At 43.5% G+C, this 25,336-nt stretch overlaps 4 protein-coding genes across 4 annotated transcripts; 3 read left to right on the top strand and 1 right to left on the bottom strand.

The window, feature by feature from the left end:
* The first annotated feature begins 1,439 nt into the window (after positions 1-1,439).
* Positions 1,440-2,223, top strand: LOC133899434 (uncharacterized). The gene is made up of 4 exons (XM_062340420.1): positions 1,440-1,455; positions 1,535-1,616; positions 1,730-1,862; positions 2,019-2,223. The coding sequence occupies exons 1-4, from the start codon at positions 1,440-1,442 to the stop codon at positions 2,172-2,174; spliced, it is 387 nt and encodes a 128-aa protein (XP_062196404.1). The 3' UTR covers positions 2,175-2,223.
* A 3,611-nt stretch (positions 2,224-5,834) lies between these two features.
* On the top strand, positions 5,835-11,344 carry LOC133899155 (MOB kinase activator-like 1A). The gene is made up of 7 exons (XM_062340114.1): positions 5,835-5,988; positions 6,497-6,545; positions 7,640-7,748; positions 7,931-8,024; positions 10,433-10,566; positions 10,670-10,833; positions 10,981-11,344. Exons 1-7 carry the CDS (start codon positions 5,966-5,968, stop codon positions 11,053-11,055), a joined length of 648 nt encoding a protein of 215 aa, XP_062196098.1. The 5' UTR covers positions 5,835-5,965; the 3' UTR covers positions 11,056-11,344.
* A 126-nt stretch (positions 11,345-11,470) lies between these two features.
* On the bottom strand, positions 11,471-12,446 carry LOC133899156 (uncharacterized). Its single transcript, XM_062340115.1, has 2 exons — positions 12,116-12,446; positions 11,471-12,015 (listed from the first exon to the last, which is right to left on the bottom strand). Exons 1-2 carry the CDS (start codon positions 12,255-12,257, stop codon positions 11,801-11,803), a joined length of 357 nt encoding a protein of 118 aa, XP_062196099.1. The 5' UTR covers positions 12,258-12,446; the 3' UTR covers positions 11,471-11,800.
* An 8,492-nt stretch (positions 12,447-20,938) lies between these two features.
* On the top strand, positions 20,939-24,516 carry LOC133899056 (RNA polymerase sigma factor sigA-like). The gene is made up of 10 exons (XM_062339968.1): positions 20,939-21,216; positions 21,287-21,957; positions 22,265-22,463; positions 22,600-22,692; positions 22,827-22,955; positions 23,130-23,183; positions 23,280-23,357; positions 23,453-23,515; positions 23,780-23,898; positions 24,109-24,516. Exons 2-10 carry the CDS (start codon positions 21,296-21,298, stop codon positions 24,215-24,217), a joined length of 1,506 nt encoding a protein of 501 aa, XP_062195952.1. The 5' UTR covers positions 20,939-21,216; positions 21,287-21,295; the 3' UTR covers positions 24,218-24,516.
* The last annotated feature ends 820 nt before the right edge of the window (positions 24,517-25,336 follow it).

The following is a 25,336-nucleotide window of genomic DNA, read 5'->3' as shown; positions in this document are numbered from 1 at the left end:
CTTCTTCCACAAATAGATATCCTAACATACTACTTTACATCTCTTACATACTATACTGTCATGTATCTTATATATTTTCTACCCATATGATTCCCACCAGATTTGCATACATAGCTCTAAAATAGTAGCCTAATGCCCTAGAACACTTACCTTCAAAACACAAATACATACCACATATATTAACACGGTAACTTTGAAGTAACTACTATAACTACTTTACAAATATGCGCTTTACTCTTATAAATACACTCGACTTTCAAATAAATACTACAACTGCTTTGCCAACATACACCCTATTCTTATACATACAGATATACTAATACACTCATTTACATCTTCCACCCACTATGCTGTCATGCATTTTGTCGTATTTTCCATCATATGATTCTTACCGAGTTCACCCACGTATCTCCAAAATACTTGCTTGATGATGCAAAACACTAACCTTTAATTTGCAAAACACAAAAGCACAGCACATACACTGAAATAGTCAACTTTTAAATAAATATTAAAATTACTTTGCAAATATACAGTTTGTTGTTGCACATACAGATATCCTACCACATCACTTTATATTTTTTTTACACGCTATACCGTCATGCATCTTACTGTATTATCCATCCATACCACTCTCACCAAATTCATAGACACATCTATAAAATAATTGCTTGATGATTTAAAACACTTACATTGAATCTGAAACTGCAGGGAAATGCCATTTATGCTGAGATACCCAGTTCTGAAATTGACACTAAAAGCCCATTGATTCAGGAGGGGGGCATCTACATCATCAGCCGTTTTAGAGTATCAAAAGCTAAATCCCTCTATAGGCCAGTTGATGAGCATTTCATGATAGAATTTACTTGCTACACAAAAATAACTCCAGCAAAAGACATGCCAGAAACATTTCCAACATACATCTACAAGCTTACACCTTTTATTGATCTTTCAAAACACGCTGGCGAGAATAGAAATTTCCTAGGTTAACACCATTGCACCTTCTAACTCAATAATTATATTTTTCCACTTCTCAACTAGAAGATTAACACGTGCTGATCTAACACTTGCAGATGTCCTTGCCATAATCACCGAAGTTTCTAGCACCCGCTTGGTCCAACTTCCAAATCAACCAACACCAACCCTAAACAGACATCTTGTCCTTAAAGATCTCAGGTAATCAATATATCTCTGCAATATTACATACTGCTATCTACTACACTCCAACAACCAATATTTTTCAATGTTATCTGCTGATGCTCACAATACCTTAACACACATAATACCAATTAAATTTTATACAAACCTGACCATTTTTTACCCATAGCAATCTTCAAGTTAGACTAACTTTATGGGGGCAGCGAGCCACTGAATTTACCATCGATGATATTTACAATGAAGAAGAAGCTAGGCCAATTGTTATACTCATTGTTGGCAGCCTCATGAAAACCTATGCAGGTAATCATAGCCATAGACATAACAACAACAGCTGCTTCATAATCACACATCACCATTTCTAGCTCCTTTATTTAAATAGGTGAAGAATATTTGAGTGGAAACACTGCATGTCGATGGTATTTTAACCCCGCAATTCCAGAGGCTGAAGACTTCTACAACGCGTAAGCACTACTAAGACTCCTCCACACCAACCCATAACATCCATATTTCGCTCTCTATTTCATTTTTTCTTCCATTCTTACTGTATAATTTACTCATCAGCATTCATATGCAGCCTGCACAATCAACGTCTGTCAATCAGACGTGTCACTGTTCCTGCAGAACAAACAGCACCACTGCAAACAGCACTTTCCCTCGAAGACAAGTGTCTCAGCGACTTGGAGAAAATGGACCCATACGACTTCCCGGTATAAAAAACTCATCCTATCATTCCTGGTGCATATTGACCCATTTATTTTCCCAGCCATAATTCTACCCTCTATCTCTGAATAACAAAGTAAAATCAATTATTCTTTAATTATTACCTGCATCTCCTAACAATCGCTATACAAACTCAATAATAGGATGGTGGATGCCGATGTACTGTTACTATAACCCGTGTACTGCTAACCACCCCATGGTGGTTCCCATCATGCAATAGATGCAGCAGAAGTTGCACACCAGATGGTGATGGCTATAAGTGTAACACATGCTCCTGCACAGGCTACCGGTTCAAGTAAAAACTACTTTCTCCTTCCTTACCATACAACTGCAGCTACACTGACTAATACCCCATACAAATTCACTTACACAGATACAAATTGTGCTTCATCGGAAATGATGGAACTGCCGAAGCTGAAATGATAGCTTTTGGCGATGTTGGTCGCCGTATTGTGGGCAAGCCTGTCCAACAAGTCTTGCGGACATCAAGATTTGCGAATGACACTCCACCAGATATCGCAGCCATTGTATCCTTAAAATTTGTTTTTGCAATCACTTTAACAGAACAAAGCTACTACAACCCTCAAAAAATATATCAAGTCAACTCTGTGATTACTTCCTATGGAAGACAGCACGCACTTCCACATACAAGAGATGAGCAGCATAAACAACCAGAAACTTCCCTCACACCAGTTCATGCACTCACATACCCAACATCTTCAACCAGCCGTGCAACATCCCGCACAGTGACCTCTCCTATAGATCCTTATGCCACTACACCCAATCCTAGCATACCATCTGGATCCAAAAACATCACTCCATCATCAAAACCAGAATTTCAAAAAGCGGCTACCAAAAACATGCCAGCAGATATTGTAAGACTGCTCTCCCCCTTGTAGCCTATTGAATAGCACATAAACACAACCAGCACCTTTATACTGTGACTGCATACCAATATATATTGAATTTATATTGTAGACCCCTCCACCTTCACTGGAGCATGATGAAACACCGTTGAAGAAAACTGAACTCCCGTAACCATCCATCAACATTGCAAACAAAATAAACACTCTTACTATTCCACTATACAGAATAATAAATGATTATCTCTATGACCACAGGCATGATGTTGCTTCATCAAAACAGCCCACTGCTCAAAAGAGATTATTCCAGGATATTATAGATACTGCAAAGGCAAGCATTCATTGTTCTCCTCTTTACATAATCATTTGTGCATATAAGGCATCATCTTCCTGACTCAATTTTACACAAATATACTTTTCTATTTATACAGGAGGACACTACCACTCACAAAAAAACCAAAAGCAACTCCCCTGCAACAGCAACCAGTGCATCAGCCAACCTCACAACACAGTATCAGAATAGACTTTCTTCTACCTTACAATTTATATAACACCATTTACAGTCAATTCTAATATTGATATTGTTACACCATTATATATTCACACAGACCTGCTTCCCAACAAAGCACAAGTGGAGCCACAAAAGTGCCTGATCTTAAAACTCCACGTACACAGAAAAACAAATAATGGAGGTAGCTTCAATCATATATTACTTTTCTATCTATTGCCTCTACAACCATAGCAGAAACTTGCTAATTGTTTCCCTCTCTTCTACCTGCAGGCAGCCAAAAAAACTGACCATATTTTGATTTTGGAACACTACTTGCCTTTTGCCACAGGAACGAATCTGATCTTCTCCCCTTTTGTTTTTGTGATCGTGCCTTTTGAAACTGTGATGACCACGCTGTTAGCACACCAGCCACACCTCCAGAAGAAACAACCTGCTCTGCCCTTTTTCTTTTGCTGAAACTTCCTTTTGCAGCTGTAACAGACCTCTTAGCTCATCCCCCTGTACATACAGAAACTATCAGTCCTCTTTCTATAATATTATATGTACATATATATCTGCTAGAAGACCAAACAAATTGAAGGAGCTAATCCTAACCACGTACTACTACTGTACTCTCTTCATACTGCCTGCTGTGAACAAATAAGAATGAAGCTCCCTGATCTTGCTCATGTATAAATCAACAATGTATATATCAGTATCCATCAATATGTAAACTCTAGATAACCAATATATAAACATATTCAGTGGCATCTCTAACGCTGTTACCTATAATTGCTACCTTTCTCTCAATGTAACTTATCACACTTTTAGTTACTTCAGCCAGTTGTTGAATAACCTCGCATGGGTCCACATCTACCTTGCTTTGTGAACTACAAAGCTCCACTGCAGCTCCTCACTTTGCTTTCAAAGAGCTTCATCAAAAGACAAATTTGCATAAAAACATAACAGCATCTTATTCAACACTATCGTAGTATTCATGCAACAATTACAATTTAAAAGAACGTCCTGAACCTTCTTATCCTCCTCGCCAAAAAAAATACTCACATTGGTTCCTCCCAATATAATTACTCCTTTTCTTATCTCTTCATTTCGCAATTAAAACAAAAATAAAAAACTTGCTCCACAAAACATAATTTTACACTTTACAATACTATTATCGTCCGCGCGCAAGGCGCGCGCAATTCACTAGTTATTATAGAAACAGGGATTCAGGTGCACACCTCCAAAGTCCAAAGCAGTCAATTTGGAACAGATATAGGATTAGCTTTTCACTTGTTTTGGCACAAGGAAGAACTTAATGCATATGCAGCTTATCAGATTAATACATACTGTCAAGCATGCACAGCATGACTGAATGCGAATCGAAATTACAATTCGTTCACATGATATCGCCTATTGGTATTTGCCACCATTTACCACTGAGGAGGTATGGGAGACCATTAAACAACTGTTGCCCGATAAGACGTCGGGACCGGACGGGATTACCGATCCTGCTCTAATCTCTATCTCGCCCAGACCATGAGCGACGACATCTTAACACTAGGAATTATCATGAAATAATACTACTAGGCTATATTAATAGAGGGGGCAGCTCATCTCCCTCCGGCCACTGGTGAGGTCTTCGTAGACGGGAAGGGAGGGGGCAGATGATCTAGATTTCGCTACATTTCTTCGGTGTCATGTTTGGTTTCCGCTAGTCATGTACTTTGAGGGCACGATTAAGGACCAACTTTTACGTTTGTAGGGTTGATTCTAGTAGGCATGACTATAGAAGCAATTTATATGGGTGAAATACCCTCGATTGAACAGGTAGTCTTTATACACTATTCTACATGCACCTTTTTTTTTTTATTGTTTTCAGTGAAGAATCATGACCATCGAATGGAGAGTTGAAGGTTGTGTCGTTTCTTTAATCTCCTAATGGACAGACGAGACCCCAACGAAGCGAACCTCACGCTCCCCCGTCCCGCCCCACCCCTCCTCTCGGTGTTGGATCCGCGCCCACAGCCCGTCGCCACGCTAACCTCTTCGATTTAGAGCTCCTTCGTCGTCCACGGCCAACAACGCCTCTGCCGCATCGACTCTCAGCTCCCGTGCTCGCCTCCTCTGCCTGGCGACGAAGGAAACCCCTTCCCATAACCCCCGCCGACGGTCGCTATTTTTCATTGTGTGAGAGACCGGGCTCGTTTTCATGCGCCTGATAATTAGGAAATGTATTTTTTTTTTACAAATTGTTCAGTTAATTCATATATACTTAGGACGAGACACTGTACGATGCACAGTGATTGCCGAAGGAGGAACAGTGATGGAATGGGAGCTACAGGGCACTGTAGATGGCAACAGCCCCAGTGCAACGCAAACCTAGAGACGGATCATGGATGCCAACCAGGCTGCCTCCATCCATCGTCTGTCCATCCAGATTACTTCCCTCTCTCACACGGCTTAGTTTAGTGTTAATGTTAAATATTAAGTTATAGTAATACGAATGAGATGTACACTATATTTGATAGTACACATTAAATGATAAATTTACAAAGATCCGACGGCCCCGTTGCCGTCCCCTCGCCGCGCCGACCCACGCGGCCTCTGACAAGCCAGCCTAACATATCGTTCTTCGTCTGGCTCGCAGCCTCCTCCTCGTCGCAGCAGCCCGTCGCCGTCTCTGCTCCGCAGCCCACCGGATCGAGGGAGGGCAGGCGGAAGGTTAGGAGGAGGGATGAGTCTCTTCGGGCTCGGACGGTGAGCGCGCGCGATATCGACCGAATCCCCCCGCTCCTCCTCCCTCAGCTTACTCTCTTCGCGTCGTTCTTGGTTGGGGGCTCGGGTCATTGTTTCTTGGACCGGTGAGCTTGGCGAGCTCGGGAGCGTGAGATCCAGCGCGATCGCCGTTGGAATCGGGTTCTCGGGGCGCCGTGCCGGATCCGCCGCCGCGGGATTCGAGGGGCAGTCTGCTTGATCCGCAGCCCTAGTTGGGTTTAGCTCTCTTGCTACGGGCTTACGGCCCTATTAACTACCGCTCCGCCTTGTTTGTGTCACCGCGGGAGCTCCTGCCGCGCTCAATTCCGTTTTCCCCGGCTTGATTTCCTGTTCCTCCCAACGAGAAGTAGTTCTCGAGCACCAGGCCACCATGTTGAGTTTGATCACTTTGGTGGGCTCGGTTGTCTGCTTCGTTCATGAGCTACTGAGAAATTCTGCTTAATTTTGTTTCTGATGCAATCAGACTGAGTAGTTTGATTTTTTCTGGCAGGAACCAGAAGACATTCCGTCCCAAGAAGAGTGCTCCATCAGGCAGCAAGGTAGGAATTCTGGCCACCGAGTTGCCCCTCTTTGGTACCAGCAGGAACAAATCGAGCTTGTACCATTATTTGGTCGTTCTGTATAGCATGAGGTGTGTGTATGGACGCTGGATGCTGGCATGCTACTCAGGGCCATCGGACATAATTCAATGTCACCAGGCGAATAGGCGGTCATGTACGATAGTTTTCTAAGGCTAAGCACTGCTGCTAGGAACATGACTAAATTTTTGAGCAAGATATCTAGGTGTCAATCTATTGCAATCGCTGGCTTTCCCTAAATATGCAGCAGAGCTAGTGCAGTTCATCTGTTATGAACTTTGGGTTAATTTCAGAAATATGGAATATATGATGCACATGGATTGGTGATGGATCCAATAAGGGAATGGTGTGTCTTTCGGGAAGTAGACAAACTGCAAGGTGTCTGTTTTGAGTCTTTTGACTTCACTCTTTCTGGTTCCGGCCGTGTCCATAATCAAAGGCCATTTTCTCAGTTGACCTTCCTGTTGGTTTTCACCGAGTTTGACATGAGCTTAGTGTTTCTGTTAACATCTCTTCACATCAGCAAAAAGAGTTTAAACACATTGTTGTATCCTTCCGTCTGTTACAAAACACTGTATGAAACATTTTGACACATCTGCTACCAAGATTCTATTTCTTGCATATCATGTGTCCAATTGATCCGTTATCATAAATATGATTAAAAGGTTTCATGACTCATGTTATGCCACATCTGTGGTTGCATGACAAATGAATGTCATGCAAAACCATGCTACAACATAGGGTGTGTTTAGTCTAAGCATGCCGGATTGCTTATTCTGTTTTTTTATACTTGGACTATGTTAGTTGGAGTAGTTGTTATTGCTTAGCACATTATATCTTCAGTACATGCCATTGGTTCATGGGTCACCTCTGAGGAGCACACTTCAAGGTCTTCCCTCAATACTTTCTGCAGAACTTGCATGTTATGCATGCATTTAGAAATAATAAATAAACATTAAATAATAGCCAATAGGTTACATTGTGAATAATGCCTTACGTAAGTTGATATAATTGTTATTATCCGTTTTATGTTAACCTTCCCTCTTTGTCTGCAGGGAGCACAGCTCCGAAAGCACATAGATGCCACTCTCGGCAGTGGAAACCTTAGGGAAGCTGTGAGGCTGCCTCCTGGAGAGGATATTAATGAATGGCTTGCTGTGAATAGTAATGTTGCTCCCTTTCTTCTTCTTCACCTTTACCTGCACTTGAGATATTTCATTTGGTTTTTGTTTTTTGGAATTTATTGAATGTAGCATTAACCTGTGGTTTAGTGCTGAATTATGTAACAACATCTAGTGTTACTGGAACCTTGCTATCAAAGCTAACATGATTATTTTGCTTTTCAGCTGTGGATTTCTTTAACCAAGTCAATCTGCTGTATGTCACACTCACAGAATTCTGCACTCCTGAGAGCTGCCCAACAATGACTGCAGGGCCAAAGTACGCCTTTCCATAAATATCATTCTTTGGACTTGTCAGAAGAGCAAGTGATCTTTTTTAATCCAAAGCAAATTTGAAATGACTAGTTTGTTTGTGTGATTGTGATTTAATGTTTAATGTTATGGAAAACAATCAACAGATCAATTTCCTTTTTACAAGTTTCGGACTAATAGTCCTTTTATATCCTTAGTCTTCCTTTTATTGTTAGTCTTTCTATAGATAAAACTCTACATGTTTTGGAGTCTTTAGCCTCTATATAAAGAGTAGTCTAGTTTGTAATAGGTAAGCAAGAAATATTCAAAGAAAGGAATAGAGCCTGATAATCAAGGCGATCTAGTTATGCCAGTTACCCAATTCCACAATATTTGGTATCAAGAGACCTTGATCCTGCGCCAACCGCCGCCGCTGCTCCCCATGTCGCCGTTGGTTCCACTTGTAGCAGCCGCTTCTCCACACCGTCCACTACCGCCACTCCCCCACCACTGCTTTGTGTCGTTGCCGCCGTCGCTGATCATTACACGGCCGTCCTGCACCCCTCATCATGAGTGACGACACCTACACCATAGAAGTTCTCGGCAAGATGATGGAGAAACTTTTGAAGAAGGTTGAAACAATCAAGGCTCGTTAGGATGAATAGGAGAAGAATTTCAGCACCTCAGGTTTGGCTTCTTCCGCCACCTCGGGTCCTTTCAAGGGCAAGTCAGCAAGCTCAGATGATGTTCGGTGCGCTTCTCGCTTTCATAAGTTTACCTTTCTCAATTTCAATGGAAAGGAAGATCCTTTGCCTTGGTTGAACAGTTGTGAGTAGTTCTTTTGTGGGCAACAGACATCGGAGAATGACAAGGTATGGCTAGTTTCTTATCATATGACCGGCAATGCTCAACAGTGGTATAGGTAGTTTGAACGGGATCATGGCACAATAAAGTGGTCCTTTTTTTAGCATTACGTCAACATGCGCATCGGTCTTCCAATTCGCAATGAGTTGGCTACTCTCAGGAAGACAGAATCAGTGCATGAATATCAAAAGAAGTTTTGGCCCTTCTTTCTCGAGTTACTTCATCTCTCGTTCCCAAGCAATAAGCCAACTTATTCACAGTGAGACTTGGAAAACCTCTTAGCACCGATGTTGAGCTTCAGAATCCATCTGATCTTGAGAAAGCCATAAGTTTGTCAAGTGCATATGAACAACACCTTTGCAAGGAATCAGAAAACCCTTCTCATCAAGGCTATTCTCGCCCAACAACAGCAAAAACAACACAAGCAACAATAGTAACAACAACCGCCGTAGCAGCAAGCCTAAGGTTAACTCCAGTAGTTCACCATGAAGGTTAGCAAGGTTGTCAATCCTTTACAATTCTTGCAGTTCCTTCTCCCACTCCCGTTGTTGGACAATGCATGCGCCATCTGACTACACATAAGATGGCTGATCGCCATGCAAAAGGGTTATGCTTCAGTTGTCTTGAGCCATTTTCTAAAGATCACCTATGTCAATGTTCAATCAAGGAAATGCATTTTCTGGAATTAGAAGAAGATATGGCTACATATCAATGCAACGATAATGGCTGATTCTTAGGCGCAAGAAATTCAGCTCGAGGACGAGCTATTTCATGGCAAGGGAGAAATGTTATGGAAAGCAATCGACATATTAGTTTCCTTTTACAAGTTTCGGACTAATAGTCCTTTTATATCCTTAGCCGTCCTTTTATTGTTAGTCTTTCTATAGATAAAACTTTCCATGTTTTAGAGCCTTTAGCCTCTATATAAAGAGGAGTCTAGTTTATAATAGGTAAGCCAGAAATAACCAAAGAAAGGATCAGAGCGTGATAATCAGGACAATCTATTTATCTCAGTTATCCAGTTCCACAATATTTAACTTATGAGAAACTGATCACATGCCTAGTGATCAATTCCCACTATTGACCTGTTTAATTTCATTTTCCATTCTAACAACTAACAGGTGACTATGTTATCATCAAATTTTTTTCTGGCTTCGCAATGACACTGAATTAGCAGTGGGTGAAAAATGATTATATATAAAGGTTATGCAAGTGGCAACTTATCATGATTGAAGTATAGAAAAAAGATGTTCTGCTGTTACTTTTGATTCAGCATTTATCTAATTATCAGCTATTAGGATTAGGGCATTAAAGTTATAGTTAAAAAAAATATTGGTGCACCAAGTAATGTGTGCTTCATGATTGCGTTTTATTATTTTTGCACTTGGCATTTCTCTTCAGTGCCTTGCTCCTTTGCACATGGCCTGCTATAGTTAGGTCTGAACTTTCCTGATAGGAAATTTCCCAAAAAACTTTGTTGGCGTCAGTTGTCTTCTGTAGTGCCAAGTATTTAGGAAGTAAATTATTATGTACACCATAACCCCACCTAAAACAGACATGATTTTTATGTAGGTATGAATACAGATGGGCTGATGGTGTACAGATAAAGAAGCCCATAGAGGTTTCAGCGCCAAAATATGTGGAGTATCTAATGGATTGGATTGAAGGCCAGCTTGATGATGAATCCATATTTCCTCAAAAGCTTGGTATGTTGCTCTTATCATGATGCATGGGGCACCTGTAGTTTCATGCGAACTTGATATTGGAGCATTCGAGCATGACTGATTTGATCTTTTCCCCTTTCTCCAGGCACCCCATTCCCACCAAACTTCAAGGAAGTAGTAAAGACAATATTCAAGCGCTCGTTTCGTGTTTATGCCCACATATATCATTCTCATTTTCAGAAGATTGTCAGCCTCAAGGAGGAGGCTCATCTCAACACCTGCTTCAAGCACTTCATTCTTTTTACAAATGTACGCTATCATTATTCATCACAATTGTACGCTATCATTATTTACGCTATCATTATTCATCACAATGTCACATAATAGTTTCATACTTTCATAGCTGAGAAAAAGGAAAGCGGCATCAAAATTTACACGCCATGATTTGTGATGCAGGAGTTTGGCTTGATTGACAAGAAAGAGCTGGCTCCACTCCAGGACCTCATCGAATCCATCATCGTTCCTTACTGAGAAGAGTACTCCGACTGTACTGAACTGATTGACTGAGAAAATAATCTATTCGTGACAACACTTACTGGCATAGAGCTTATTGTTCCAATTATTAGACATAAAAAGGACATGTGACGTTGCTAATGCTATATTTGCGTGTACCCGTGTTCTCTTTCCCTGATTCTATATTGGTCATGTAAGTGTGCCTGTACTGTTGTATCAGCCATAGCGCAATTGATGTACTATGAAAGAAAACACAAACAGCTCGGTCCAATCAATGAATGTATGAAGTGTGGCAAAGTGTTTTTTTTTTGGGGGGTTTCATTAAGGAAGTTTCTTCATTTCTCCAAGCTGTTTATGTAAAGAATGTCACAGCCCGAAGAATGGAGAAATAGTAGTCAATCCAATGAAAATGCCATGGCTGCTGCGATAAGAATACAAGAAAGAAATGCCATGTTGCTACAACAAGAACACAAGAAAGAAATGCCATTTTCTGCTCTGAATTCTGATCACAGTAACACACCAGACACTAAAGTACAAGAGGTCATCACATCACTTGCCATGGCATGGCATCACATAAGCTTCGATTGGCATGGAGGAAACCGCAAGATGGAGACGAAAAGACGACGGTACAGTAAACTACTAGAGATGGTTGGGACCAGTGATACTACCACGAGGTGTGGATGCTGGAAGCAGAATGGATCGGATGCTGCGGCTTAACACAAGCTGCTACTGGGAGCGAGGCGAGGGCGGCGCACGCCTTGGCCTAGACGCGGCCCTCCCAGAGGCAGGGCTGGTCGTCGGCGCAGAGCGCGAGGAGGGCCGGCGGCGGGGCGAGGGCGAGCGCGGAGGCGCGGCGCCAGCGCTGGGCTCGGGTGAGGCCAAGGCAGGGCCCGTACCGCATGTCCATGTCGAACTCCCGGGCCGCTCTCTCCCGCTCCTCCTCCTGCCGGCTCCTCGCGTCGGCGTCAGCGCCGTGATCTGCGGTGACGAGAGTTGAATCGAATCGGTCGAGTCAGTGGTGATGGCGCGGTGAATAGCGATCGGCGAATAGAGATTGGATGGGCGAATCGAGGGTCACCTGGGGCGGGTGCTGGCTTTTGGTGGTGGCGCGACGCCTCCTTGGAGACGCCGCCGGTGGGCTTTGTGGCGGCGGCGGCGCCGGTGTGCGCCTTCTGCTGCCGGAAGAAGGACTTCATGTCGCCGCCGCCACCCCTCGTCATGGCTCCGGCGAAGGTGGTGGTGCTTTGGGAGGAAGCTGGTGGGAACGGAATGCGACGGAGGTGGAGATGAGGGACGGTGATGAGGGGGAGGCGGCTTATATGGTGGTGGCTCGCGGCGGCGCTGCGGCCGTTATGGACGGCAATCGATTCGAATTTTGAATTTTGAAATGGGCGTCTCCTCGTCCCTACTCGACTCTCGTGTGCTGGAACGCGGACCGACGGATGGGGTTCCTTCTCGGATAATCCAATCCCATCCGACCGTCAATTTTTGTGCCTCTGTACGCTTATCCACATGGCTTTCAAAAAAGAAAAAGAAAACCCGGATGCACAACGTTCCTCACGTGTCGTTGCTCTGCGTCCGGTAGAACGATTTGGGCGACGTTCATGAACTTCCATCCGTTTGTGGTCGATCTTCAAGTAACTTCTTGCGGGGACAGAATTGAAATAGAAATGAAGAAAATTATTTGAAAGAGCTCACTGCAATAATAAATGCTGCAAAGTGCTAATTAAATTTTACATTCGGTCGCATCCCTGGAGCTATCTTTGACTCCATTGTCCTCCCAGGCCAAGTGTTCCCGCGCCGCTCAACCTCCAACTGATAAAATCTTTGGCTACATACCACCCTCTTAGGCTGAATTGCTTGAGCATGCCGATTCGATTGGCATAGTAGGAGGTGTGACTGATCTCACGATGTTTCTTCATCCAAGATAGGATTTGATAGGGAAAAGGCCTCTATAGATTAAGGGAACTCGATCGGGTTAGGATTGGAGAAAAAAAATTAAAGTTTTTTCCTATCTTTAGACCAGGAGGAGATTAGAGGAACTGTGATATAGGAATTCTTCTTTCCATTTCTCAATTGAAAACCACATTCCCGACACTTTTATTCTCCTTAAACCTTTTCATCCGGTAAAAGTACTGGAACAAATTCAAAGTTGGCTCAATGCCGAGGAATGAGATGAACAAAAATGCTAAGCATGGTGATGGAGTTCGAGTTTAGGTGGTGAAACTTGATTTGGTACCAATCGAGTACATTCAAAAAGAACTTGGAAGGAGGGACGTTGAACCCACCACAGAAAAACGATTCCAAAACCACGAATTCATGATCAATTTTGCAGGTTGGGAACTCCTCACCGGATGCAAGCCTCCATTCAACCATATCGCGATGGGGCACTGTTCCTTCAGCCTTGATTCTTGCATCACAGAGGCTGACCATGTCTCAGTTAGGAGCTCTGTCTCGTCAAGCTGCTTGGGCGAAGTATCAGCGGACCTCACGTTGGACCCCTCCTTCGGTGAGGAGGGAGCGGGGGTCTTCGAAGGAGAACCAGAATACATGGTTTCCCGATGGCGGCCAGTGTATGAGCGAAGAAAGATGGAGGCCTATGCGAGAAGGCTGGCGATGAGAGCAAGGAATAACTTCTACAGTTCTGGTTAGTATGGGTAAATAGCCCAAAACTTATTATCTTTTGGCAACCACTCCCATCTCTATGGTGCCTCGATTGGCGTGAAAGGCGAAGTGATAATATCATGCTAATCTTTGCACGCATTAAATGCGCATATACCCATCGATTCAAATTTTGAAAGTTTTTTTTAACTTTACTCAAAATCGGATGTTAACTAATTGAGCTTTTAGTCCTTTCTTCAGCTTTGAGTGTGGTTAGCAGCAGGGTGCTTGATTCGATTATGTTTTCACTCGATACTCAGAATAGGATCCATTCTTACTTGATTCTTTTAATTGCAAGCCTAAACCTGTTCCCTAAGGAGATTCATTCTTTTTTTCTTTCAGAAATCTCCTCTTCTTCATGCTCAGGCCCCTATCACAAGACCAAGCGGACCAGGCTTAGACTTGGCAGTACTCAAGTGGAAAATTGCATAAACCCTTCCTCTCGGGCAGAGTTAGGGGGCTACCATCAAATATCTAACTATGGGGTATATACGCATAAAGAGTATATCATATACGGATAATGTATGTTGTATGCATACTTAACAACTCTGGATATTACATAATCGAATCTACCGTATCTAATACTCTCAGAGATCTAGTAGGCGCATATTAGAAAGGTCTCGATTGGTTACCCAACTTCAGAACAACTAGCATCCTAACCGAATTCATCTGATATTTCTTGTTGGATAAGATGAAGGACTCCCTATCGACTACGGCAAGATAGGAGGCAGTACAAAACCCCTATTTAAGGTAGGGACCCAGACCCCCGAAGGGAGGCTCTCTTTCTAGTGGAACACAACTCATATGTAACTCGACGCAAACACTAGAGCATAGGAGATACTCAGCGACTTCGTCATTAGTCTAGTTTAGATCCCATCTACTCTTTGTAATAGATCTAGACATATTGCTTGTACTCGAGTGAATACAGGTACATCATCAACCACACAGGACGTAGGACATTACTTCAATTAGGGGCCTAAACCTGTATACATCACGTGTGCCTCGTATCTTGTTTGATTCCTAGATCACGAAGATAACTCCATTATTCTTACGAACATATTGTCAGAAAAAAACCCTCGACAAAAGGAAATTGATTATCCGCCAAAGGTAGCTCCACTTCCCAATCCACCCCTCCTCTATGTGAGCTCCTCGTAGCTTCAATTTGTACATTGTGCCATCGAGTAGAGCCTGCACCATGTTGCGACATGGCCGGATGTAGCTCACCATTGCTAGCTCGTTGTAGAACCCCTAGACCTAATCCAGCCCTCGGACATGCGTTTATCCTGGCCTCTAGTTGCTCTATCCAGGCCTAATTGGCTGAGGACCCCCGGTCACCCCTTTCCCCTCTGGCAGCTGAAAATTCAAGCTGTTGCCGCTCGCTGTGATTTCACACACTATAGTTTGATCCACACCAATCAAATTCTCCCCTCTCTCCCTCCTCTATCTCTCTACCAAATCTCGGAGGACTAGATGCCGTGGATAACCCGGAGGAAGTAGGGCATCGCAAGTAGTCCATTTTTGCCATGTTCATCTTCTTCCTCCCGCCAACCTCGCCCGACACCCTCTTGCTCTCCCGTGAGAGTAGTGGTTAGCACCGCCTCCCGAACCGAGCTCCTGTCCCTGGGGCGCGACCACTATGAGTGTAACATCATGAGTTTTAGCATACTAATTAATTGCAATTTTCACTCCAAATAAAAACTTTTTGTGATTAATTAAGCCAACTAAAATCAAGGAAAATATATATTCAAATATGTTAAGTTCACTAGGTATTCCAAAATGCACTAGAATTATTTGCAAAATGATCCATGCATTAAATTGGTTCTTATACGTTGGTTTATGGTTTTATGGTTCTTTGTGTGGAGACATACAATTGAATGTCTCTCTATTTCAAATCTATTCTTAGTTTCCATTCACCTCAAATCCAATTGGAATTCAAATCTTTTTTATTCAAATCATCTTTCAAACTTCAGAGCTTTACTCCAAAATCCAAATTCAAAAACCCCTTTTGAATTTATGTCAAGTCCAAAGTTAAATCTAAATTCAAATTCCTTATTTGAATTAATCTCAAAACCACTTTTCCTTTTCAGTCTCTCTTTTCCACCCGAGCTTAATCTCCCTCCTCTTCTCTTTTGCGCGGCCTAGAAAGCCAGCAACCGGCCTGGTTCCGTTTTTTTTCGCTCAGCCCACCAGCTCACCTCCCCGACCGCTCATGCATGCTGGCATGCCTACCCACACGCGATCTCAGTCGTCCACATGTCGCCCATCCAACTGTCGCTCGTTGTGCCCTCTCCTTCCTCCTCCAGCACAACGTAGCACCACACACTCGCCATCACGATAGCCGCCTCTCCCTTCCCTCCCCAAGAAATATTGCCGCGACACCCCTCTGCGCTCTCTCTCCCTTCTCTCTCTACCCTCTAAGCACGCTATCCATGCACCTACAACTGCACAACTATTTCGCGCCCACACACGTGCATGGACAACGCAGTGCACCCATGCTGTAGGAAATGAGATGGGCGCCGCCTCACTGCCGCACCGCTCGTTGACGACTGCACGACGTCACTAGCGTCGCACCACCTCATTGCTCCCTCTCGCTTTATAAATAGAGCCCCCGGTCCTATCTCTTCCCCCCTTCCCTATTCAACCACTATCACGCCATTCCTCTCCGCAGTATCTTCGTCGTCGTTGTTCTGCCCCCGTGAGATACTGAGGAGCACCCAAAGAACGCCACCGTCCCTGTGTTGCTATCCATTGATCAGAAGCCCACCAGAGCCCGCCCGCGCCGGTAGCCGAGCTGTTTCGCCTCCACCGCTACGTCACATTGCCAGCTGCCGTCCAGCTTCTTGCCGGCCTTGAACTTGGTGAGCATCCTCGTCCCCTCACGTATCCCCTTAGCTAACGTATAGCCATCCCCGTGCCTTCTTTTCGCATAACCACGTGTTGCCTTGAGTTTTCCCCACTGCCGCAGTAATTCCTCGCCGCTGGTGACCCTTAGACTTCTCCTAAGCTAGCCTTCGCACCATGTTAGTCACATGGACCGAGCTATAGGCCTGCAGGTGGCCCAGAGCATGCTAGAGTAGGGGAGATGTTGCCTGGTTTTTGTGCAACCGCTTAAGCCAACTCCAGCAGCTGTCTGGCGCCGCTCTGGCCCTGACCCGCCATCGCTAAGCCCTTAGAAGCCATACGACCATCCATCATTGTAAAACCCTGGCAGGTGAGTGATTGCGGCGAGCCCTCCAGCGTCGCTTCGCCACAATCACTCACCGTCGATCCCCCCTTCACCGCTCTGCTCGGGCCAATGCGCCCGCGTGCATGTGAACGCGTGGCCAGGCCATTCTCGCGCCTGCACAGCCCAATCGTGCTGGCCAACCCCAGCCGCCAACAGGGCACACCTCAGTGGGCTTGCCCAGCTCCATAGCCTGCGAACTAGTCGGCTCGAACCGAGCAGGCCCAATACTATGTAGCCCAATACTATGCAGGTCAAGCCCAGCCCAGCCCAGACCTGGCCCAAATCCAAGCCCAATTCGGCCAAACTGGGCACTGTTTATGTGGGTCCCACTCATAAATACTATCATTTAATATTTTCTTGATTTAATTTTAGATTACATCTTTCGGGAGTCCTAACTTTTCCGTTCTGGCTTCGATTTCAGCGCTTCTTTTGCTGAAATTCATCTAAATTTGAGATACACCCAACTATCACAATGTGATATCCATTAGGGCTCATTTGGCTTCCCATTGGTGTTATTTGGTTTTTTTTCTAGTATAGTTCATTATTGATCGTAGTCACAATTGCAGAACCACAAGAATTCTGCGTGTGCTTGCGAGAAGCGTCAGGAGCGAGAAGGATCCTGACTACAACCAATACATTGAAGAAAACTTTAGAGAAGACATGTCATATCTCCTTGATCATATTGAACCTATGTTTTCAGATAACATGTTATTATCTATATTAATAATAGACAACGACTTGATATCTAGCATGCTTAGGATTGAATACCTCTCTTTAGAGACATCGCTTTTAAAATATCTCTCCTTGGAGATGAGATTTACTGTTATCAATGAAAAATTATAAACCATGAATCCTTGATGGTTGTAAATTCCATGATGGTTGTGAAATTCTTGATGCCATGTGGGATGTGGAGGGTGATGTGTAGAAATAAGTGAAATTGTTTTGGCAGGGGCAGGTGGAGTAGTACTCTGGACGATGATGCTCCTGGGGGCTTGAGTTACCTTTTGTGGTATTCATTGCTAGAAGATACCTGTCCTGACTGCTTAAGGACCGAGTCAATTCATCGCAATGCTTAAGCAACCTCGTGCAACCATGCGTCCTGAATGGGTAGGACTTGACTTCTCTTTCATCGAACTGAGTTGGGCATCATATTAGGACGCTGGGAGTAGCGAGCAGTCAAGTGACTATGTGGCCCTCGGTTTGAATATGTAGAAACCGGCGAATGCTTAAAAAGGAAACTTGGTATTTAGTACAAGACCACTAGTACTTAGGGATAAATATCGTAAAAAAGTCCGATAGAAAAGGTGATTGAAGGGTCTCGGTATGATTCGCTCATCTGCTTATAATGGTTAGAGGCTGAGCACATCACGTGGGTATAGTGTACAACCTCTGCAGAGTGTAAACCTATTCAAATAGCCATGTCCATGGGCATGGACATGCGAATGTAGAACCTTTTTGATTAGACTCTAGGTGAGTGTATCTTGATGAGTGAGTGTGTGGACTAGATGTCCGTGTGATGAGATTGATGGCTCAACCCACCATGGGCTATGTGATACTAGAGGTATTACCAAATATGATGATAGAGACTACGAAGCGAGGTGTAGCTTCTCCCAGGATCGAAACCCCGCCCTTGAGATATAGCTTGTAACTTTGTTTTGAACTATTCAAACTATTTTAAAGTCAATAATAGATGATGTAATTGAATACCTGCATAAAACTGCTTTACGCTAAAACTAAAACTAAAACCATAAAGTCTTATCCTTGAATTACCCTTTTTATACATCTATCAACCCCTTGAAGTAGTATAGGACTTGCTAAGTACCTTCAGTTATCACTCTTGTTGTCATTCAGATGAGGAAGCCGATGCCAAACTTCGTCGGAGGTGAAAGCGAGGATGAAGAGTAGTCTTAGAGGCCGCGTTCGCACCTTAGCTGCTTGTGGCTTGGGTTTTTATTTTTGATTTGTTTTGTTGACCGTTCGATAGGTTTGTAATATATTGTATGGTTTGTACACTTTTTTACTCTAAACCTTAATACATATGTACAAAATTTGACTATGATACTACAACTGTTATATTGTGCGTATCAACTACTTGATCTATGGATTGATACAAGAGGCATATGAGATACCGAGAGTGGTGGTCTTACACCGAGATAGTCGGCGCGCACCACATGCTCATAGGGCAACAATGTCGTGGGCATGTGGCCATAGCCCAGCGTGTCGGTGTTGTGACAGGAGACAATGGGAGACGACGACGTGGGACGAGGCGTCTCCTCCTCTCTTTAAGCCACACGCGTGAGCAGAAGACAGTGAGAGAGAAGAGAGAGGAACAAGATGATGAGATGCCATCTGACATGTGAGTCCCACTACCACGTCAGCACCACATAGGACGAAACCACGATCAATATCAGTTAAGGAGGTAAATTGCACCGATTTGAATAGTTAGAGAATGTGAGAGAAAAAAACATATTCGAGTAATAGTTGAGGAAGATAATATGGACTTTTTCCATGCTAGTTTAGCTATTTCCATTGGAAAAGAAAACATAAGAGGAGGCTGAGGTTTTTTTTGTTTTTATATTTTCTAACTTAAATATTAAATAAATAGACTTATGATAGAAAGATTTAAAAAATAAACGCCTATCGCCCTCTCATAGAGTGGCTAAACTCTTATGGCCCTGAGAGGGTGGCAAGCAGTCAGTGACCCTCTCATCGGATGAACAATAGTCGTCAAAATTACTGTTCATGGCTCTTATTTCGTCTCTCACATGCTCTATTAAAAAAATTAGTCTTCTGTTACTCAAAAATTCTATAACTTTTTTTAATGTGTTTCATAATCAATGTGCAACATATTTTAATTGGATTCATCCAAAAAAACATGCGTAGAATTTAAACTAAAATTCTCCAAAAGACTACTTTTATAAATTTTAACAATTGTTAGGGTCTCAAATAATTTTTAAAAAATCTGAAAAAATTCACTAATATTCTTCTTATATGATGGAATAATTTCTAAAATTATTTTTAGCCATAGTTTATATGGTGAAAAGTAAGTTCCTTTATAATACTCTATTTATATGTATTTTTATCATTTCATGTGATATTAATCTTTTAATTCAATTTGAATTCAAAGAAAATTCAAACATATACAAATTTTAGCCATTGGAAATATATCAAATGTAAATAATTTTTATGTATAGGATGGAAATACTTTTACAAAATTCCATGTGATGTTGTTTTCACTATATAAACTATGGCTGGAAATAATTTTAGAAATTATTCCATCATATAAAAAGAATATTAGTGAATTTTTTCAGATTTTTGAAAATTTATTTGAGACCCTAACAATTGTTAGAATTTATAAAATTAGTCTTTTTTCTTGAAGAATTTTAGTTTAAATTCTATGTAATCTTTTTGGATGAATCCAATTAAAATTGATTGCACATGGATTATGAAACAAAACTACTATTTTAAATAGAGCATATGTGAGACAAAATAATAGCCATGAACAGTATTTTCTACGATTGATCCGACAGGCTAACCGCCCTTCGAAGAGCGGTAAGGTGCGAGAGCGGTAGGTCTATTTTTTAAAATCTTTTTACTGAGTCTATTTATTTAATATTTTAAGTTAGAAAATATAAAAATAAAAAAAAACTCGAGGAGGCTTTTGGTTTCGTCATTAAGAGCAGGCCAGGCCAGGCCAACTCCCGTGGGCCGTTGGATCAGCAGCCCACCGCGCGGAAGGTCCCACTGGACCAGGCAAAAGCGCACGGGGAGACTGTACGCGTAGAGGCAGCGCGCGATCTTTTGGTTGCCTCCCCTCTCCCTCCCTGGCGCTGGCGTGCCGGTGCGGTGACCGCGCGCGGGCCAGCCAGAGGCGCAGGCGATCTCGTGGCGGAGGCGCGACCGCAGCAAGGGAAGGGCAGAAAGCGACGAGGGGCAGCCACAATCTCTCCCGCCCTCACGCTCCCCCCACCCTATCCTCTCCCTCCCTCCCCCGGCCGGCTCCGAGCATTCCCCCCCCCCCCCCCAACCTCCATGCCGCGGTAACACCTCCGTAAACACTAGCGGACCAGCACCCCCCCCCCCCTCTCTCTCCTCTCTCTCTAGACACTCTCGGCCTTTCGGCGTGTGGCGTCCACAGGTTCCCTGGTTCCGCTTGTCCTCTTGTTTCCCCTGCCTAGGCTCGGCTCACTTCAGTTCTTGGTTGCTGCCTCCGCACCTTGCTTCTGCGCTGTCTGCCGTCGTCCCTGAGGTGTCTTCCTCGTGCTGCCGCCGCCACCGCCTCGGTCGCGCAGGTAACGCCTGCCGATTCTTTCTCTCTTTAGGTGTATATAAGCATAGCTTACGACCAGGGGGGGTGCGCAGGTGGGCATCATGACGGCGACGCCGGCGGTGATCGGGCTGAGCGCCGGCAACCGCCTTCTCACCACCTCCTTCGGACCCACCGACAACGCCCACCCCCCCGCGCTGCAGTTCGCCGCCACCGCCACGCCCAAGCTCACCGTCGTCGCGCACCGCCCCTCCTCCTCCCCGCACGTCGGCGGCTCCTCCCCCGCCGGCCGCGCCCGCGCGCACACCGTCCGGGCGCTGAGGAACCACTCCGCGCCCGCTCTGGCGCCTCCTCCGCCTCCACTAGCGGCAGCTGACCCCGCCGCGGCGACGGTGGAGGCGGAGTTCGAGTTCGAGTCGTCGCTCGAGGCCATCGTTCTGCTGCAGCGGTCCATGCTCGAGAAGCAGTGGGAGCTCCCATTCGAGGACGACATCTCCTACACCGAGGACGAGGAGGAGATAAAGAGCGCTAGCAAGTCGGCGGTGGTGTTGGCACGGTCGGGCGTGTCGGCGCGGCACCGGCGGATGAGCGGGCGGCGGCGGGGTGCTGGGCGGAAGAGCGTGAGCATCAGCCCGGAGCTGATGCAGAGCCGGAACCGGATCTACCTTAGGGGCACCGTCAGCAAGGAGCTCCTCACGCACAAGCAGGTCGTCCAACTCTCCAAGAAGATCAAGGACGGCATGTGGCTCCAGCACCAACGATCAAAGTAATCCAAAAACTGCCCATTACTCTCAACGCCAATGAGAATTGAAAATTGACAGTGTTTGCATCATCAACATAGTTACAATGCAACGTATAAAAAAACATAGTTACAATGCAATGAGTCTGAAACTGAATTGCGCATATGCTTGCCATAAAGAATCACTGAAATTACTTGCCATTCTGCATTTTAGTTAACGATATCTTGTAGGTTCTGTTTAAATTTAGCTATCTATGCTGGAATGTACTATTGCAGTTTGCTAAGGAATTTCAGTTCCCTCTTTGGTTGACCCATGCCTCAATTCTGAATTCAGGTTGAAGGAGAAATTGGGGAATGAGCCGTCATACAAGCAGCTGGCGCAATCGCTACGGATATCAGCTCCCGAGCTGCGCGCGAGGATGCGCGAGTCATTTCTCGCGAGGGAAATGCTAACAATGAGCAACATCCGTTTGGTCATATCCATTGCCCAGAAGTATGATAACCTTGGCGTCGAGTTGGCAGACCTTATTCAGGTATTGACATCAACTGTGTTGATCAGCTGACTTGTTATCTGCTCACTCCGATTCTCTTTGTTGCACTAAGGCATTTAGTCTACTTGAAATAAATATTTGAACATGGCACGTCTTGCAATCTCCATTGATGCTGCAGGGTGGTCTGATAGGGTTACTCCGTGGGATCGAAAAATTTGATGCCTCAAGGGGATTTAGGATTTCCACTTATGTGTACTGGTGGATTCGTCAGGTGAGAGCAACTCCTCTCATTTCATTAGTACCATGTGGTCGCATAAATGCCTAGGAATACTAAATCTTTTATGTCAATCGGGCTAATGACAGCATAACTCAATTGAGATTTTCGTTCATTTGCTTTGTTACCAGGGTGTTTCAAGAGAATTGGCTGAGAATTCGAAAACATTCAGGCTTCCTACTTATTTGCATGAGAGGCTGATCGCGATTCGTGGTGCAAAGTATACATTGGAAGATCAAGGAATTGCTCCTACAGTAGAGGTAAAGAGGCTATATTGCTCAAAATTTTGGCTAGTTTTGTTTCGGCAAACTCGTGTATTTTTACCATGTTGCTTTTGTTAATTTAGCTGCAATTTTATATGGTTCTCAAATAAAAAATAAATTCCAAACACAATTATTTCATGGTTTCTTATTATCCTTTGTGGTTATCCTCAGAACATCGCAGAGTCGCTCAATATATCGGAAAAGAAAGTACACAATGCTACAGAGGTAAATATCTTCATCGTACCTGGTGGAGTTTCTTGTGGTCAATGTTTTTTTTACATCCTGCCATTCTTACAAGCATTCTTCTGGTTGCAAATGCAGGCTGTGAACAAGGTTCTTTCACTGGATCAACAGGCATTCCCCTCCTTAAACGGCTTACCTGGAGAGACACTCCATAGTGTAAGTTGTTATATAACCACTTTAAAAGTGTTTTATCTTTTTGACTTGAGACATGCTAGAAACTAACTTTATTCCCCTTTTCTCCTCGTTTTCAGTATATAGAGGATCAAAACGTCGCAAATGATCCGTGGCACGGATTTGAGGAGGGGTATCTCAAAGTATGCATACTAACGTTCTTCCAAAGAGAATACCTCTGACTACTAACTAGCTATAGTTTTCTTTATTTTTTCGGGCAACGATATGTCCATTAGTATCAAACAATTATTACAGCTTCCAATTCATTGTCGGTTGTGATTCATGACCCTACCTTAGTATCCACAGAGAATTACGCCATTTTGTTTCTGACATACCTAGCAAATTAAAGATCGTCCTTCCAAGACACTACCAAATCTGTTTTAACATAATTATTCTGCTGATGCCAGGAGGAAGTCAACAATCTTATAAATTCAACTCTCAACGAGCGTGAGATGGACATTATCCGGTTATATCATGGCATAGGATTAGGAAAACAGTGCCATACATGGGAAGATATTAGCAGACAGTAAGTATTTAGTCTTCTTGAGTCTTGACAGATGAAGAGCAATTTGTTTGTGCATTGTTATACCCATAAGCAGGTCTATTTGCTCACCTTAAAAAAGTTCTTAAATGGGTTTTTACAGTCTGCCCGTATCATCAGCACAACCATGACAATTTGCAGAGCATTTCTCAGAATATGATGTTATAATCCTTGCATGGAAAATATATTGTCCAGGTTTGGGTTGTCGAGGGAGCGTGTGAGGCAAATAGGACTCATTGCGATGGAGAAGCTGAAGCATGCCGCAAGGAGGAAACATTTGGATGCATTGCTTGAGGATTATTGAGTTGAGATGTTTTTCATTTGAGTCAGTTCCACACAGCAGTGGTTGTATATACTCGGAAACATAGGGTACATCATCCTTGAAAGGCTTTACCGCCACTCACTCTGCAGATAATTATACATGTACATTTGTGACAATAGGCGTGCATGATCAAGATACCTATGCTTGCGTAGTCATTAAGGCGTTCCAGAAAAAAGAGATGTGGCTTTTTCCTTGGAAGGTTTACAAATTTTCTGTAATATATGTATATGTATATGTAATCATTTAGCACCTTAATCAGTAGAGCAACAACATTTCTGTCCTGGATCTGTGTTCTACTCAAGTTACATGAAAGAAAATGCTTACAAGATTACGCGGCTAGCAAATTTGCTAGTAAATGTGGGGTATTTGCATGTGGCTGCGATATAAGCTATGGAGGAATTTATAAACAGAGAACTTTTGCAGGGGGTGGATATTCTGCAATAATGTGCGTATGATGCAGCATTTATGCCTGAACTTTTGGTTCTGTTCCTAGTTTTATCAAAGTAAATTCTTGCAAGATGATGATAGAGTTAACAGCCTGAAGCATGACTGACATGTATCTGCAGTATCTGGTGTTCATCTTTTGCTGCAGGGCTGTCGATACATCAAGTAATTCAACGAATATAGTCAGGACATTGCAGGTAGATCAACAAATATGTGCCAGTGCTTAGAGTTCATTTTCCTCCAGTTCTTCAGTTTCGATCATATGTATCAATGCTAAAACCGGTTACCAGATGGATGGACCATTCAAGGTGAGATATTAGAGGAAACTGAACCCTCACTCTTTTTGCTTCCCATTGACGGTTCAGTTTCCTCTATTTCAAACTTCAAATGGCACGTAGTCCTATTAATCAGCTCATATTGTTTCGCGGATCCGGAACATGTCATTGTGTTCGAATTGCTATATTGTAACTGTATATATTACAGGTGTGCCAGTATACGAAAGAAACAGAGACAATTGTAATTGAAAACATGTAACTTTATTCATTCATTATCGAAATCATAAAGTACGGTTTCATTCAATTACAATGTCATACACACGCACACATACAAACGCACACGCTATCTGACTAAACTTTCTCGGTGACTATTGTCCTAGTT

The sequence above is a fragment of the Phragmites australis genome, chromosome 18, assembly GCF_958298935.1.
Source record: "Phragmites australis chromosome 18, lpPhrAust1.1, whole genome shotgun sequence".
Lineage (NCBI taxonomy): Eukaryota > Viridiplantae > Streptophyta > Magnoliopsida > Poales > Poaceae > Phragmites > Phragmites australis.
Note: the sequence above shows the minus strand (reverse complement) of the source record. Positions and strands in the feature narration are given on the sequence as shown.